General features: G+C 46.7%; 1 protein-coding gene across 1 annotated transcript in view; it reads left to right on the forward strand.

The window, feature by feature from the left end:
- LOC146206258 (kalirin-like) overlaps positions 1–17,378 on the forward strand; it is a 38,338-nt gene that overhangs the window by 18,179 nt on the left and 2,781 nt on the right. The window contains exons 7-11 of the mRNA XM_084608660.1: positions 1,423–1,504; positions 7,791–7,842; positions 9,658–9,806; positions 12,564–12,705; positions 16,349–16,518. Coding sequence (XP_084464786.1) covers positions 1,423–1,504; positions 7,791–7,842; positions 9,658–9,806; positions 12,564–12,705; positions 16,349–16,518 — 595 coding nt within the window. The remainder of the gene's footprint in view (positions 1–1,422; positions 1,505–7,790; positions 7,843–9,657; positions 9,807–12,563; positions 12,706–16,348; positions 16,519–17,378) is intronic.

Consider the following 17,378-nt stretch of genomic DNA (forward strand, 5'->3'; position numbering starts at 1 on the left):
CGCCTTAGTGGAGGGCTCCGGAAATTTCGACCACCTGGGGCTCTTTGTAACGTGCACTGACATCGTACAGCACACGGACGCCTCTTCGTTTCGCCTCCATCGAAAAGCGACCGCCGCGGCCGGGATTCGATCCCACATCTTTGGGTAAGGCAGTCGAGAACCCTACACCACTTCAATATTGCAGGGTGTCGCAGCTAAATGCCTAAATGTAACAAAGGTGTTACAAAACATGGTACACAGTATAGCCCCAATAAAACCTACACAGAACCGTTTGTTGACAGTCGGCTGTCCTATTGTTATCCTATTGTTTCGTTCACTGACGTTAATTAATAAACGGTTGTACACCGCCTAGAAAAACTGCTATAGGTACGTTGTTTCTGTCAAGCTATCATTTACACAGCTTTATTTATTGCCCTTCGAAGAAAGCCCACCAAATACAAAAACAACCACCGTGGGGGCAGCAATGTCTTCGCTGCCTACACGACCGATCGAATAAAGAAATGCACTTATTTCTGTAACGCTGTCCTGAACGGGGTTTGGCGTTTTGGAATGGTTTCCAAGTGCGCCAAGAGCTGGTTACGGCGCTGCTTTTCGCGGAAGGGCTCGCGTAGAGCGTCTATCGGCGCACTGTGCAACACCAACAAGCCCAAGCTGCTGTTACTGTTCAAGATGCGGCGACGATGACGCGTTGCGTTTTGTAGTGAGGTGGCGTAAACATCCCATTCCCGTTAGATATCTGCTCCACTCGTGGAATGGAGGGGGAAGCCAGATGCACCATATACGTAACTCGAGTCGTCAGTCATTAAGGTGCACGCGCCTTGAGATCACCGTTTTCATTTTTCTTTCCACCGTAAATGTCTCCTCTTTCCTGCTAGCTCGTCGGGTTTCCGCTCATGAATTGTTTTTGGAAAGCGGGCTTCATTCGGAATGCCAGTGACACGAAGGCTCGCGAAGCTCCCACTGTTGTAATGATGACGGCAATGCCGAGACTGAAAAAAACTGCACGTTAAGGAACCCCAGGTGGTCAAAATTTCCAAAGCCCTCCACTGCAGCGTCTCTCATAGCCTGAGTCGCTTTCGGACGTTAAAACCCACAAACCAAACCAAACCTTATTTCACTGCCCTGGAACGAATACCTCACGACAGGATCAATGCTTTGAGGAATGCTAGCGGTTGTGAAATCATGAAACCTGTACTCTGGGGGTTCTCGTAAAACACTCACACGGCAAGAAAAAGTTCTGATTTAAATGCTGTCACTTTCCTTTGGAGCTGACGGACGGATTGGTGGATGAGCGTGTCCAGCAAAAACGAATTAGCATTTCAGACTGCAAGCCAATGCAATATAATGAGCGCACGGATCGCGCTTGGATAATATTGGCGAACTCAACGAACTGCTATAGATCATGATGGTTTGTGTTCACAGATGACGCAGCGAAGTCCCAGTCGGGTGTGGTTGAGTGGAAGAAGGATTTCTCTGGATTCGTCGAGGTTGCAGAGTGCGGAAGGCAAGTATAATTACTTTTTTAATGCTGATTAAGAAAATGCAAATATAATAAAAAACAAACCATCGCTAAAGTGACTCTGGGTCCAAAAAAATAGAACCTTTGTATTGTCATGCGTTGACAAACTGCATTCGAAACTTCGCTTATAAACCCAAGGTAACATCGACGCATATCCGAACAGAAACTTTGAGTCTGTGAGCCCATTTCTATTAGCAGCAATATTTGCAGTTTTTCGTGCGCTGGCAGTATACATGGCGCCATCGATGTGGTAACGTGCTGGAAAGAGCCGCTTGCACAGAGTTGGCCAACTTTTTATCCACGAACACGTCTCTTTTGATAGGGGCATCATCACTGTATCTTTTGGCGCGTACTACTTGTTTTTCGTTCCTGGAACTTTATGGAAATTGAAGATGAACACCTCTCTTCACTAAAACGTAGCATGTGCTTCGAGCAAGAAAAAGACTGTGCCCGAATTAAACACGAACCAAGGTCACACTTTCAATGTGGCAGAAAGTAATAATTTGTTAAAAGGGATACTTTTACTATCTCTCTGTCGCAATCATATCATATTTTCCAAGCAACATGTGCGGAATTCCCAGTTCAGGGACCCTCACTCTTTCCACTTCACCATGTTCCACTAAGGTGCGCAGCGTACAATGCCCATTCTGGCGTAAGAAAATTAGAGCACACAGATTTTTAAGGAATGACTTGTGCTAGTGGAATAAACCCCTTTCATTATTCCGTATCAGGGCCTGCGATAATAAAGTAAAAAAAAAAATAAAACTCAGCGAAGTGGCTGCGCTTAGCAGTGGTGTGACAGCAATTCACAGACATGTCTTTTTTTTTTTTTTTTTTTTTTTTTCTCTCGCTAAGTCAGGCAGCTGGAGATGAATCCGGGCTTGACAAGTACTGCCAGAGTTACTCTGCAGGGAATTTCTATCGAAATATGGTTTACTGCAATGACAGTCAACCTGCACGTTTGTACGGACACACCGGTTAGAGCCTACTCCAAGCGCACCTATCCTTGTCCGGCAGTGGGTTTCGAACCAACCACTTCCAGCAGCCGAGGCGGAGGCCGCCGTCGCCTGCACGTTTTCTCCCTCTTCCCTTTCCACTTTGCCGCTTGCCAGCCCGAGGCTGGTGAGCTGCGGAAGACGACAACGGAGCGAAACGAGCGAGCGAGCGAACATACAACTAGAAAAGTGTACTTTTAAAGAACTAAGACAATGCTGTATGACCGGATGATAATACGTTTGATTACTCATTGTTTGTGAACTTTTGTCATTCTTTGTAAATCCTATTTTCTTTTGTATAATATGCAATGTTTGTAACATCTGTTTCTTGAGATACCTTCGTTAATACCGATTTCATTAGGAAATAATACCACTGCCAATTGTTAGAGGGCCTGCGGCTCTGTCAAGCTTCATCGATGACAGCTTTTACTGCAGGCCCCCGGTGTCATATATCCTCCTGAGACCCGGCTATGGGGATTTGTCCAATATATTGGACATTAAGTAATCAGACAGTACTCCTATGCCAAGGCATTCATCCTCATAAAACCCTGCAGTCCAGTATATTGGACACCTGCTAGCGCCATCTATGCAACATAGATGAAAACGCATTGTTCAAATTCCCGCCAAAACTTTTCAAAAGGGCGACAATCAGCGGCGCGGCGTTTGATGGCACCTGTCGGCGAAGTAAGTCCTTTTTCTCGTATTTCTACCTGCTTTCAAAGCATATCTTTGATTTTATATTAAAGGTAATACAACAACGAATGTGCAGAATAAGAAATTTAAACTGTTCAAGCGCTTACTTTTATTCATGCGTCCTTTGATTTCGCGGGTCCACTGTGTTGGACGCTGGGACTCAACCCGGTCATTTTGACCGCGCTTTTGCCACGGCCTTGTTATGAATAGCAGACGAGTATTGTTGCTATTTAGCGGCTTGCGGACAAAATCGCCTCTATTTGTTGTGTAGCAGACCGGCCTCGCATGTCTGATGAGACAGCTGACGCAAGTTTATAATTTTATAATTTATAATTTTAATTGAAAATTAAAATTTATAAATTATAGCATCATAAATTATAAATTTCAAAATTTTATAATTTTGTAATATAAAACAATGTTCTTTTGCACCAAATGCCCGCTCTTCTTCTGCATTACAAAGGACAGAAGATGTTTTGAAATTGCCCACAGAAAGTGAAGAAGCAAGCGAAAGTTCTTTTTTTTTTTTTTTTTTTTTTTTTTTTTGAGCAGACGAAGGCTCGCTTTTACGTTCTTTTTCACCATTTTACCTTAGAAGTTAATAAAAAAATTGCACACGGGTTTGAGAGCATTATTGGCGGCATGTAAATACATACGCGTTTGGTGAAAAAAGAACGGGTAGAATCCCAGTGTCCAATATATTGGACATCGCACTGAGCCGATACTATCAGGGCTATTCAAAAAACGTTTAACACTTTTCACCTTCATAACCATACTGACTTATTCTGAAAGTTAAAGAAAAATCTGTGCACCCAATGCATTCCGGGTGTCAGGAGGATATGTATGTGACGCAAATAAAGTTATTATTATTATTATTATTATTATTATTATTATTATTATTATTATTATTATTATTATTATTATTATTATTAAAAGCGCTAACGCTCTTAGCTCACAGGATGGTTACCACTACGCAACGCTGCTGAGGTGTTTTCATTTCGCGATATATTTAGATAAAGAATTTGAGACCGGCATGCATATGCGTGCAGCTGTAGAGACTCGCTTAGTTATGCACATACACTCATTCTTCGACAAGTACTCCTCTGCAGTACCCCGTCCCAGGCGCACGGCGTTGTGGCTACCGAACTACTCGGGGGAGCATTCACGGTAGCCTGTCACGGTAACCACTCTTCGGGCGGTTCCCGTGGCATCCACCCTGTGGTCGCGCATTCTTACGCTCTCGCCATATGCCATCCTCCTTCCGCGGTAACCACACGGCATTTGCGCATTGCAACGCTCTCGCCGTACACTGCTTCGTCCCTCCGGGTGGTTCCTCCTCATACCCTCCTGCTTGCATGGTTATCACCTGAAGAGTGGTTCCCCCAGGCGAAAGCCACCCTCCGGCTACGTCTTTCTCGCTATATATAATTCTTTCGCGGTAACCACACTGCCCCTGCGCATTGTTAAGCTCTCACTGTACACTCCTCCATCCCTCCGGGTGATTTATCTCATGCCTTTCTTGCACGGTTATCTCCTGGGTGGTTGCCACCAGGCAACAGCCTCCAGGCAATAGCAACCCCCGGCTACGTCTTCCTACCATGGTAACCACCTTCACTTGCGCATTCTTAAGCTCTTGCCGTGCACTCCTCCGTCCATCCGGGTGGTTCCTTCTCATGTCCTCCTCCTTGCATGGTTATCACCTAGAGGGTGGTTCCTCCAGGCGATCGCCACTCTTTGGGTACGCCTTTCTCGCCGTAAACCAATAAAATTCTCCTTCCGCGGTAACGACCCTGCACTTGCGCATTATTACGCCTTCGCCGTACATTCTTGTCCCTCCGGATGGTTCCTCCTATAAAGCCTTCCTCGCAAGTTTTTGACTGAAGGGTGACTCATCTCATGCCTTCCTCCTTGCATGGTTATCTCCTGGGTGGTCCCCACCAGGCAATAGCAACCCCCGGCTACGTCCTCCTATCATGGTAACCACCTTCACTTGCGCATTTTAAGCTCTTGCCGTGCACTCCTCCGTCCCTCCGGATGGTTCCTCCTCATGTCCTCTTCCTTGCATGGTTATCACCTGGAGGGTGGTTCCTCCAGGCGATCGCCACTTTTTGGGTACGCCTTTCTCGCCGTATACCAATAAAATTCTCCTTCCGCGGTAACGACCCTGCACTTGCGTATTATTACGCTCTCGCCGTACACTCTTGTCCCTCCTGATGGTTCCTCCTATAAAGCCCTCCTCGCGTGTTTTTGACTGGAGGATGACTTCTCTTCATGCCCTCCTTGCACCCTCCAGGCGATAGCTACCCGTGGACTACTACTTCCTCACATTATACCGTCCTCCTACTGCGGTAACAACCTTACACTTGCGTATTATTATACTCTCGCTGTACACTCCGTCCCTACGGGTGATTCCTCCTCATGCCGCCCCCCCCCCCCTTGCATGGTTATCGCCTGGAGGGTGGTTCCTCCCACCGATAGCCACCCTCTCGTTATGCCTTTCTCGCCATGTACCATCCCCGTTCCACGGTATACCCACCTTGCATTTGCGCAGTGTTACGCTCTCGCCGCGCACTCTTCCGTCCTTCCGGGTGGTTCCCCCTCATGCCCTCTTCCTCGTATGGTTATTGCCTGGAGGTTGGTTTCTTCGGGAGGTAGCCACCCCCGGCTGTGTATTTCCAACCATATCCCATAGGAGCACCCGAGTAGTCGACGCTCTCAGTGAGTTAAACGGCGATTGTTGCTGAAAGGTGTCTCTGAAAGCAACCCAAAGATAACATACATTCACTGAAGGCCGGAAATGATTGCGGTGAACGTAACCGTTGTCATACCGTCACCTTCCTCGTGGCTCTGTTCACGGCTGGTTTTTCGTGTATTAAGAACCAAAAGCATCACACAATGCAGCCTAAACGGGAACATACCCCAGGAAAGTTATTAGTAGTTTAATTTAATGTTGTGAATTGTAAAACAATTCAGAAAAAAATTGCACTCACGGGATTCGAACAGATTTTTTGAGTGCAGAGATAAGTAGCATTAATAAAATAAGCCACAGAAGCAACAGTAACGGCTGGCTTTAATTGCGCTCTTATTCTTTTTGACAATATTTCCGCTATTTGTCGCCAGGTGACACTGCTGAGAGGACCCTACTAAGGCCCTACAGCTAAGAGAACGGAATCACGCGCCAGATCGTCGTGTGCTCGAGTGCTCCTACGGGATATGGTTTGGCAATATAAGCCCCCCGACTACGCTTTTTTTCGCATTATAGTGTGCTTCTACCACAATAACCACACTGAACTTGCGCCTTGTTATGCTGTCGCCGTACACTCCAACGTCTCTGCGGGTAGTTACTTCTGATGCCCTCATTCCATGGTTATCGCCTAGAGGACGGTTCCTCCAGGCGATAGCTACCTTCCGAGTATGCCTTAAATTTTGAATTATACCGTCCTCCTACTACAGTAACCATCCTGTATTTGTCACACTCTCGCTGTACAGTCATCCGTCCCTCCTGCTGGTTCCTCCTCCTTGCATGGATATCGTCTGGAGGGTGGTGCCTCTGGAGGGATGCCTCTGACATGCAAAGGTTTGGGCCGTTAGATCAGAGGCAGCCAAGCAGCCTGGGAGGCAAGAAGGGTTGGGTAGGGGGGGGGGGGGGGTAGATTTGGGTTTTTTTGACATGCCTGCACCATGTGGAAAATTTCCAAGGACTTTTCTTCACTATGCGGGCATTTCCCCGTGCATGTGGGGTCAAAGTATTTTAGTATTGCCGGGCACAGTAATGTTTTGGTGCAAAGGCGAAGGAGAATGCGCTCTTCCGCCTTTGGGAGACCCTCGCAGGGCTTAGGACCCCGGACGATCAGGAGCCTTCGGGACTAAGCTTACGATGTGAAGAATAGCTTTTTTAAAGTATTCTATACTGCCATATATAAGCTCTGGTTTAATCATGGAAAGTAAAGAGGAAATCATTTGACTGTTTTTCATACCAGACCACCCAGTCCGCCAATTTTTTCAACCTTTGTGAGGAGGGGGGGGGGGGGGGGGGGGTCGTGTCTAAGCACGGAGGGCCCAGTTCATTTGAATGCTTTGAACCTTGGATGATCCGGCTCTGGACTCCGCCACCTCGGCACCAGGTGCAGTAACACGCAGACGTGCTGAGGAACTAGCTCGTAGCCTGGAATGCCCATGTGACCAGGGGTCCATCGAAGGGTTACCGGTCATGGGCTGTGAGTGTGGCTGACTGAGGGGAGGCTTTGTCGTGAAATGCACGGAAATATGCCGGCGAATCTGCGTTTACTAGGCGTGCGGGACGATGGGTAGGGCTATAAAGGGATATATGGCCTCGTGAACTCCGGGTACTTGGAGAGCAGCACACAAAATGAAACACAAATGGATCCCCAGTGGCACAGAAACATGCCATAGATTGAAAGGCAGTGAGAGAGACCAGCTCTTAGAAACCAACGGCTCGGGATATGCGGGCATGGTGGGTGACCGACCGTCACCTACTGTAGTTGGTTTGGGAATGAATGGCAAGTTGCGCCCTTTATTTCAGGGTGTTTATTGTGCTGACTAATGTATTGAACCCCATCTTGCAGGGGACGCTTCTCCGTTGTAAAGAAATGCATCAACAACGCAACAGGTGAAAGGGTGAGTGCTTCTTTTACTCTTCGTTAGGTAACACCCGCATGATATACGCGTGCACGCTTGTTCACAGTGAAGCGCGATTAGTAAATCACCTTTGCAGGTTGCTTCCATATGGCTGTGCCGATTTATCTCTCGCCGCAGCCGAGGCTTACAATGGCGGTTGACCAGAAGTAAATGCATCAAGACGAAGGCAACTTATTTTTGTTTTTGAACGCGACATGCGCCCAAGGAATTGTACGCATAAGCACACACACGCGCAGGCAGCAGAGCACAAAGTAGACTATACTGCTCACATGCATAGTGACATATCCTGACATCGGGCCCACCACAGCGGCTTAGTCGCTATGTCGTCTTTCTGCTGAGACCAAGGACGCGGAGTCCATTTAGCGCTGAAAATTTCACCGGAAACATATAGGCGCATTGGTAACGCCATTGCATTGACTCGTAAGAGCGCTAGGGAGGACCCATAATATTTCAACTGTGGCTAAAGTTATCTGGGACACCTGGTATACAGTCAGCAACTTTCTCGCACCTCAGGGTGATCATCGTGCAGCTGTTGCATTTTAAATATACTTGGATTAAAGAAGCATGTAGAATGGTTGTCTTGGAAAACTAACAGCGCACACAAGACAGGGAAAAAGAAAACACCACGAGCGCTGGCTCGCAACTGTGTGTGCGTTGTGTGTGTGCGCTGTCAATTTTCCAAGATGCTTTACAAACTAGCTCGAATGTCAGTTTTACTATAGCCTGGTTGTACCTTGCTGTGCACATTTTTTTTTTTTCGAATGCGTTCGACGTATTCATCTTTTACATCGGCAAAGGCGTCAGATGAGCCCATGCAGAAGGGCCATGCACTTCCTGTAGAGGCTTTCAGGCATTTCGAGTTTTCAAGCACTAATGGTGCTCAGATGTCGACTTCTCAGTACCAGCTCGGACTTTTAGTGAGCTGCTCCTTTCCGCGAACCTTGAGCCACCTACAATAATGTGACACCAGCATTTAGGCTGTGTCGCAAATTATATATATCCGATATATCCCTTTTCTCTGTAACGATATTCATTGGTTTCTCTGTAGTGAAGCTCCCTGCTTTCTCTGTGACGAAACTGTCCGATTACTAGAGAGGATTATGGCGTCATCAAGGTCACGTGACCCAAGGGACCAATCAGAGGGCGCCGCCAAATTCGAAAAGTCTGAGAACCTGGAAAATTCGACAGGAGTGGGCCGGCCAACCTGCCGGAATAATCCTAATCCGACCTACTAATCCAGTGGGAAGCGCTAATGTATAGAGAAATGGCTCAGCAATGCGGAAACGGATCCAAACGAAATATTGGCGGGAAAAGGTGACGTGATATGGTATAATGGTGGAAATATCCTGATCTAACATGTTAATTCCTTGCGGGAAATGAGGATATACAAGAGGCGGCGGTATGCAGACAGTCAATCCGCCTGAGCTCGCACGAAGAGAAGCCGCATATCGGTGTCTGGAATACCTGGGATACCGTGCAAGCTCATAACGGCATAAGGTTGAAGAGAAGACGTAATTTAATCGCAGGAAAGTCATTAGCTACACAATGAGATATCTAAGCCGACAACCTAAATGTCGCATTTTCTTCGTTAAGGATGTGGTTAAAAAAGGACCCAATTTTTTTTTTTTTTTAATTTCATGCTTCCACCTTTTCTCGACGATATAAAGACAGACTTTTTTTTTCATAACATGCTTTGTCCATGAAAGTCTATTTAAACGTTGCACTTGAAGAGCGATAACGTCGGCTCGTCGCCTCTTTTGAATGAGGGATTGTGATGTTTCTTTCTGTTCACAGGAGGCTGCCAAAGTTATCGGCTTCCAGCAGCAGTCGCGCACCACCGTGGAACATGAGTGCCAGATCTTGGCTAGCCTGCGCTACGAAGCAATTGTCGAACTGCTGGAATGTTACCGCACGCCGACCAGCCACATCCTGGTATTCCCATTGTGAGTAGGCTTTTCGCCCTCCTGTGTCGCGCCTTGCGAAAAAGAGAGAGTGGACGCGTTCATAAGTTCGCACCTGTATTTCTCAAGTATTCTTGATATGTATGCTCTATAACTTCATTAGTTAAAAAAAAAAAAGTTCGATATTTTTTTTTTGCGCATTCAAATATGTTTAACCGTTTCATTTTCTGAGTGTAGTATTTGTGAGGTTTCGAATAAAACGTCCCTAGTGGTATCAATCTGAAATTAACGTGAATAGATCGATCCGGACGCTTCAGAGCGACCGCGTTCGGATGAGGCAGCGCGAACAGGTGAGAAGAGATATGTCGTTGGTTCGAATCCCTCCTGCAAAGTAGCATCCAACTTTACTAGCATATGGATGCTAATAGGGAAACGAAATGGTGTATGGCACCACCTCGAACGCTGCGCAAAGAACCACATGCGTCGCCCTATACCCGGACATTCTGGGGTAGGGCGACGGCTAAGGCTTTTCGGCACAATGAGCCCAGTATGCTCTCGAAAAAGGCTAACAGGCCGGGCGCTGACCTGGTGGACACCATACTGCTGACTTTTACTTTATGTTCTTTCATGGCCTTCATCTATACTCGAGATGCATTGCTCCGTTTTGAATGACAGTATTCTCCTCTGGCTTTCGTGCATTGTTCATTTATAAAATGGCGTCGCTTGCATAATTTGTATGCATCAAATACGGACGCAGTTTGTTTATATGATGGTGTACAAGTTAACGTATGCATAGTTTCCGCGACAATGGCACGCGCAGAGATGCCACACAATGCGTGAATAAAGACTCAGCGGTCAATCAGATGCGTATTTTTAGCGTTCTGTGTAACGAGGTACCTTGCCGATTGAAAACGTTTAACCAGGGATCCACCTTAGATGTTGACGCCCTTCAACCTCGCATAATATTCCCCTTTAAGATCAAACATAAAGAAAGTTGATTAGTTAATTTAGCAATAAATCGGCCAGTCATTAAGCTTAATAACGTATGTTACGGCAAACCTGAAGGCTCAGCCTTCTAGGAAACGAGTCTGCGAGAAATGGTCTCGCCCGAGTCACAAATCCGCAGTTTGTAAAAAACACCAGTTTATTCCGGGTCAACAAAAAGGCACTTTGGAGCGATAAAATATCGGAAGGTACTGCAGAGCGAAGCATACAATCGAGTCATGAGGCAGCGCTATGCCATGATTACAAAAGGAAGGGGGACTGTGCTCTTACACGGCGCGGCAAAGCAACTAGGACGCGAATATGGGGATGGGGCGCAGCAGAATCGCTCCTAGTGGCACCAGAGACATGATTCTCGCGTGGCAACAACTCACGCAAACAGCGTTGGAGGCACAGCTTCCGTCTTCATCCTGGTAGGGCTCCGCTCCGTCGTCCGCGTTCACCCGGGATGCATCGTGCTGCTTGCTGACAACATGACCGCGGCCCAGCCCGTCGCTACCGAGATCTTGGCAAGGCCTGCGCATCCCAGCAGCCTACGTCACGACGGGCGGATGGCGATAAAGTACCAGCAAATGAAGGGGCGAGCGCAAACCCAAGTCGAGTCACATGATGTCATCTCGCGCCTTTATCCAAGCCTGTACGCGCAGATTTAGTGGCTGATACCTTATCGCTCATCCGCTTGTCGTGGCGTTCGCTGATGGGAGAGAAGGTGATGCAAAGGCCTTGTTAGCATCTCGGTGGTGTCGCCCAGCCGCGCTGTTTTGCCATCCCGTTATCATCAGTAAGTTAGGTGAGCGGATGAGATGATACGTATTTGCTGCAGCTGAAACAGGACCGGATAATTAATTTCAGGAATATGGGAGTGGCCTTTGCCCTGCAGTGAGTGTTATCAGGTGTTGTTTCAAGTATCTGATATGTTGAGTGTTTCAGCAGTGTACAGTCTGTAAAAAAATATACAGCCGGATTTGTCGGATAATAGGTATAAGCCCTAAAACAGTGTTCACTGCGCATCTCCAGCGTTCGCAATCTCTCAGGCGACGCGCAATCTCGCCATCGCCCTGCTCGAGCCTGAGCACGAAGTCGCGTTTCTGGAAGCCCCTCTACAGGGGCTTACAAGCAAACCACCTGGGCTAATATATATTTCTGACGAAGGCTGTACAAACGAGGTCAGGTGGTTTAATGTAGGTGCAGGATCGAGGTTCATGGTGGCGCAAGAAATATTAGTAATAAATTAGCAAAAATATATCTGAAATTTGCATGCATTTTTTCTTTGTATAAGTTGCATTTCGGAAGTTGTAAAAATAGAAAAAAAAAATTCAGTATTTGATGTCCCACTCCAAAACATGCGCTAATATTAGATTATTTTCGCTGAAAAAAAAAAAAAAAGAAAATACCGAAAAGTTTCGCCTTGTCAAACTTTTTCTTCGAGATGCCTGCTTTCTACTCGAGTTAAAAAACAATACCCCCCAAAATGCAGAAAAAAAAAATATATCCAGGAAACCAACCATGGCCAACAAAAAGGTAACCAGACTTTCGAAGGCCTATTCTTTGAAAGAAAGAAACGGTCTTCGTGGTTTGCGCGTCGTCGCATATATATATTTTGTCCATATCGAATATTTTTGACAATTTCGAGCGGCCATGAGATGCCCGTGAGGAGTGTATGGGAATGTGTGGCTCAGTGAGCGCCTCGTGTTCGTCTCCATATTTTGATCTTGGGCTGCATACCTTGGTTTTAGAAATTAACCAACTACGGTAACCGTCATAATTTATGTGCCTGGCGTGTTTTGGCTTTTGCAGTGTCGAAGGATTGCGCCTCCTCGACCATATCTGCGTGCAGTGGAGCTTCTACAGTGAACACACGGCGTCACACTATTTGGCTCAGCTGCTCGGTGCTCTCGATTACATTCACCTCTGTGGCATCGCCCACCTTGATATAAAGGTGAGATATAGTTTTGAGCCCCTAAAATAAGTAGCATAGGCCCACGTTATTAGTGCATTCATGTTTATACAGGGTATCCCAGCTAAAGTGGACCACTATTAAAAAAAAAAAAAAAGCCGTAAACGTTGTTTCGAATCGAAATGAGGGGAATGTTGTTAAGATTTATCGAAAGTACTGGCTAGTATTTTTTCCCGTTCCGCTGACTCGAATAGTTCGTCGACATTAACTAATTACCACTTAAATACGGCTTTAAACGTCCAGATGTGAATATAGAAAGCCTGTCGAGCGCCACGAACATGGTCCAATTCAGGTGCTTCTAGAGAACACGGTATAAATAAGCATAGTCATTTTTATTCGCTAGAAATGAAAGACGGAGAAATATTTTTTTTTTTTTTTTTTGTTAAAGTACCGCGTGAGAGCATGAGAGCACGCTTCGTGTGCCCGAAGGCGCCGCGATTATATCGCTCTCATCCGCGACTTTGTAAAGCGCTGCCAGATTCGCGCCTACTTTGCTGTCACCAGCAAAGCTTTGTGTTAGTGCATGAGCCTTGTTAGTGCTGGCTCCGAGATGAGTACCGGCTACAGCTGATGCGCCGGAAATGTGCGCTGTCAACAGCCGCAGAAGCTAGGGTCCCTAGATACTTCTAGGGACTCTAGCAAAGCGAAGCTCTGTCATGAGCAGTGCAGAAGACGCGAATCTGGCGAGCGGGCACACTGAGGCTGCAGCTTTGTCGCAATTTTCGTACTTGCAGAATCCGATAAGCACGGAACTTCGTGGCTTTGTTGCCGCTTGTCACGCAGCAAAAGGCGCATTTATTGCTGAGATATTTCTATTCGAAGTTGGAAAGATTTTTTTTCCCGTAACTGTGATTCAAATTTTCGCTTATTATGGTGCGATCAGCGAAAACTGAGCAGTAAGCGGAAAATGACGCAAACCAGTACGTAAACGCGGACTCCGTGGTAGCTAGCCGAAGTGCAAGCTACCGCTGGCCAGAGCAGTCACTTCGTTTCAGCGTTTCCAAGCTAGTTCTCTCGCGCTGAACGCCGGCCTGCGCTTTAACGACCTCAGTCCGCAGCGTGCGATGCTTTGAGGGCTGAGGTAGCTGGAATAGCAAGACATCAAGAATTGACGAGCGCCATGCAACGAGGCGGCCGGTACCAAGCGTGGTACCTGTGTGGCCGCTGACTTCGCCGAGCCACTGATTGAGACTGACTGATACATACTTACGGGCGTTTTTAATAATTGCAAGCGGTGAACCATGCATGATGCTAAAGAAAAAAAACATATAAACGGGGAATAGACATGGAACATCAATGAAACCGCTTACCGTAAAATACCGAGCAAGCGTCCACCTAAAGTTTTAAGATAATCACGAAATATTGGAGGGTGGATATTTGATAAGCCAAAGCATGGAAATCCAGAGCGGCACACGGTGGATTGGGCCCTTGGTCCTGCGACCGATCATTGAGGTAAAAAAAAAAAAAAAGAAAAAAAAAAGGCTTCCAGCTTCAGCAGTCGTTGTGGTTAACGCACGCGGCTGAGTCGCGGGAAGGCTGTGGTTTTAATCCTGCAAAATGCTGTTCTTTTCCTTCTTTTTTACTTACATAATAAGTAGCCGTGATATTGTATAAGCTTATGAGGTTTTTTTTTTTATTATTATTTTTTCCTCTCCCAGCTGTCAGGGTCGCCTTGTAAACAGGGCCAGCTAGCAGACAGTTCCAGCTGGTTTCGTGCTATAAATTCGCCCTAATCTATGGTGTATATACTGCTCTGAATGAGTTGTGTCAGTTGCGTAAGTGTCAGTACCACCTCCCACATTGTTATGCTAGCGGCAAGGTTTACATTACTCAACATCCACCTTGCTGCCGTACTTCTGCAGGCGTCTCCTTCTGCTTTAACTTTCCTTTCGCCGTTCGGCTAAGCGCTTTTTGTTCTGGCACAGCTCTGCTATGTGTGCTGCAAACATCGCAATTACCTTGTCTATTGCAATTTGCTAGCGTGTGCAATCCAAGTTTCAGAAATTCTTTGGCAGTATATATGCCGGCGTCCTGCGTTATGTGTGTCTTCAGCGCTGAAGCAAATGATGTACTGTTTTGTGCATCCGCCGTGACAGGCTCTTCTTCAGTCGCATCTTCAAATAGCTCTTGCGACAGAACAGCAAATATCTTTTTAACCCATACCGGTGCACGTCGTTGCTAACGCGAGCTTTCGCTTTTTCGTCGAACACTGAGAGGAGGTGATATCAAGGTCATTAGGTTTGTATCGGTCCCACTGCTTCAATTTCACCTCGACCGATTCAGTTAGGCACACTGAGTTAACTTAATACGGACAGAATTTTTCCTAATGCCCTTCTCTGTAGCACTCATAACAACGCACTGGTCTAGGGTTGTATGTACGTTTTGCTGACACTTAAGTTTTATTATTCACTTTATTTCAATTCGGAAGAACGCTTAGTTTTTTTTGTGTTTTTTTTTTTTTTCGCTCTTGGTCGGTCTTAGCTGGGTCACCCTGTTCAAGCATGGCACAAAGCAACGCGTAGAAACGAATAAGGAAAGATAGCATTGAATGACAACAGTGAACATTTATTATTCAGCCAGCGAAATCAGAGAGGTTGCCGGGCGCCACCATATTACTTGGGTGGTAGGGCTATTGCGGGACGCAACTGCGCATGCTCAGAGTGATTTCCGCACCCCCCGCCCATTCGTCGCACCATTCCGCGCGTGCACATTGTCACCCCACAATTATCCTATTACCCTGACCAGTAGGGTCCCCCTATTCTAAAGCTGCCTATTAGGGAATTTTAGAATAGGAGGATCCTATCGGTTAAGGAAATAGGCTGATAGCGGGACGCAAGTGCGCATGGCCATAGTGATTACCACACCCCTTGACTATTTATCTGAGCACTCCGCGCAGCGCATTGTCGCTTAGTGCCCTATCTCCCTAAGCGGTAGGGGCCTGATAAGGGGACCCTATCTGTTTGGGGGCTATAGGGTAGGATCAGCGTGCGAGTGCACACGCTCAGAGTAATTGCCTCATCTCTCTCCCATTCATCACAGCATTCCGCGCGTGCACACTGTCGCCCCATTATAACCCTATCCCCCTAACAGGTTGGGTCGCCCTACAAAACTCCCTATTCTTACACTGTGGCTTGGCGCTAACATTGTGGAAGCCGCAGCGGAACCGTCTTTTCAGCAGTCCAGAGAGATACAGTTCGACACCTTGTACCGAGGAAACGAGAGACGGGATTCTTGGCACCCTCAATTTTTGCCTGCCCCCCCCCCCCCCCCCCCCCCTTCCGACTTTATACTCTTTAAACCTGGGAAATGAAAGCGTATACTCGTCACTAAATCCACTTCCGTTCAGAAATAGAAAATTGCACGTACCCCAATCCGGAATGATGTAGAGTGTAAATTTTGGTTAGTTGGCTCATTGATGATGATGATGAAACAAAGCAGCCCAATTAGAAAAGTTGAAAGAACAACTCATATGCATATTTTCAGTACGTGCGGTACTTTCTGTCATCCTGGCTCGCCACTTGAACTCCGAAAAATGTTTCCTGCTAACCGCCTAATTCCCCAAACAATGATAAAAATGTTGACGTCTCACTAATTTTCCTTTTTTTTTTTCTTATTCTTTCCTTAGCCAGAGAATTTGCTCGTGGAGGAGTGCAGCGACAGACTGAAGCTGATTGATTTCGGTGATGCTCGTAAAGTTCTCGGAGCTGAGTGCAAAATGTCCGTGATCGGCACAGCAGAGTTCATGGCGCCAGAGGTGCTCAAATGTCGACCGCTCAGCACCCGTACGGACCTGTGGTAAGTAGCTCCTACACCTTTCTTTGCCACTCTACTTCGGGACAGGTATCCTTCCTAATTTTTCTCCAATATTTCAGCAGATATCGGTGTCTTAATGCTACACAGGCTGCTAAACGAACGCAAATGCAGATTACTTTAAGGTGCAGACTATTTTAAGAGCGTTAGCTCTTACTACTTACATTTGCCGGTTTCTCGTACGTTTCTCCGTCGCTCTCAGATTAAAGATGGCGGCCAACTCACGCAAATAATTTCTTAGCTACCACGTGACCACAAATACAATGAAGTCCACCACTTGGTCCGCCATGTGTGACGTCATGATTCCCCAAAGCCACGTGACCGAGCAACGCATTGCAGTTTTCTTACTCTGGAAACCCGAAATTGTGCGCAAGGCTGCTACAGCTAGCACGCCTTGCTTCAAATACAGCCATAATTTCATGCTCTAGTTTTATTTGTTATCATCCCTTACCGGCTGTTCTAGCTTGCTTTTACCTTGCTGCTTGTTTTTTCCTACCCTGATTACGACTTGTAAGTTCCTGCGAAATTCACTCGGAAACACACTGGCCATAGAATTTAATTTTTTATATCCTCAGCATTCAGACGAAACTCGCGAGGCGTGCGAACTACGGAAGCTTAGAGCGCGACGGATTCCCGCGTTAACAAAACTTCAACGCGTGGACCAGGCGTGTGCCGCAGCCGCGAGCAAAAAGCGGAGAAACGCTTTCGTAACGAGAGCGCTGTCTACGCAGTGATCGGGCACAGTCGAAAACGCTGATAATTAGGGTGCCTCGATGAAAAGCATCGAGGCACCCTACAGACAATGATATCTGCACGCCAGCTATGGTTAGCCGCCGAGAACGCGG

The sequence above is a fragment of the Amblyomma maculatum genome, chromosome 1, assembly GCF_055883805.1.
Source record: "Amblyomma maculatum isolate TAMU_Amacu chromosome 1, ASM5588380v1, whole genome shotgun sequence".
In the NCBI taxonomy this organism is placed as follows: Eukaryota; Metazoa; Arthropoda; class Arachnida; order Ixodida; family Ixodidae; genus Amblyomma; species Amblyomma maculatum.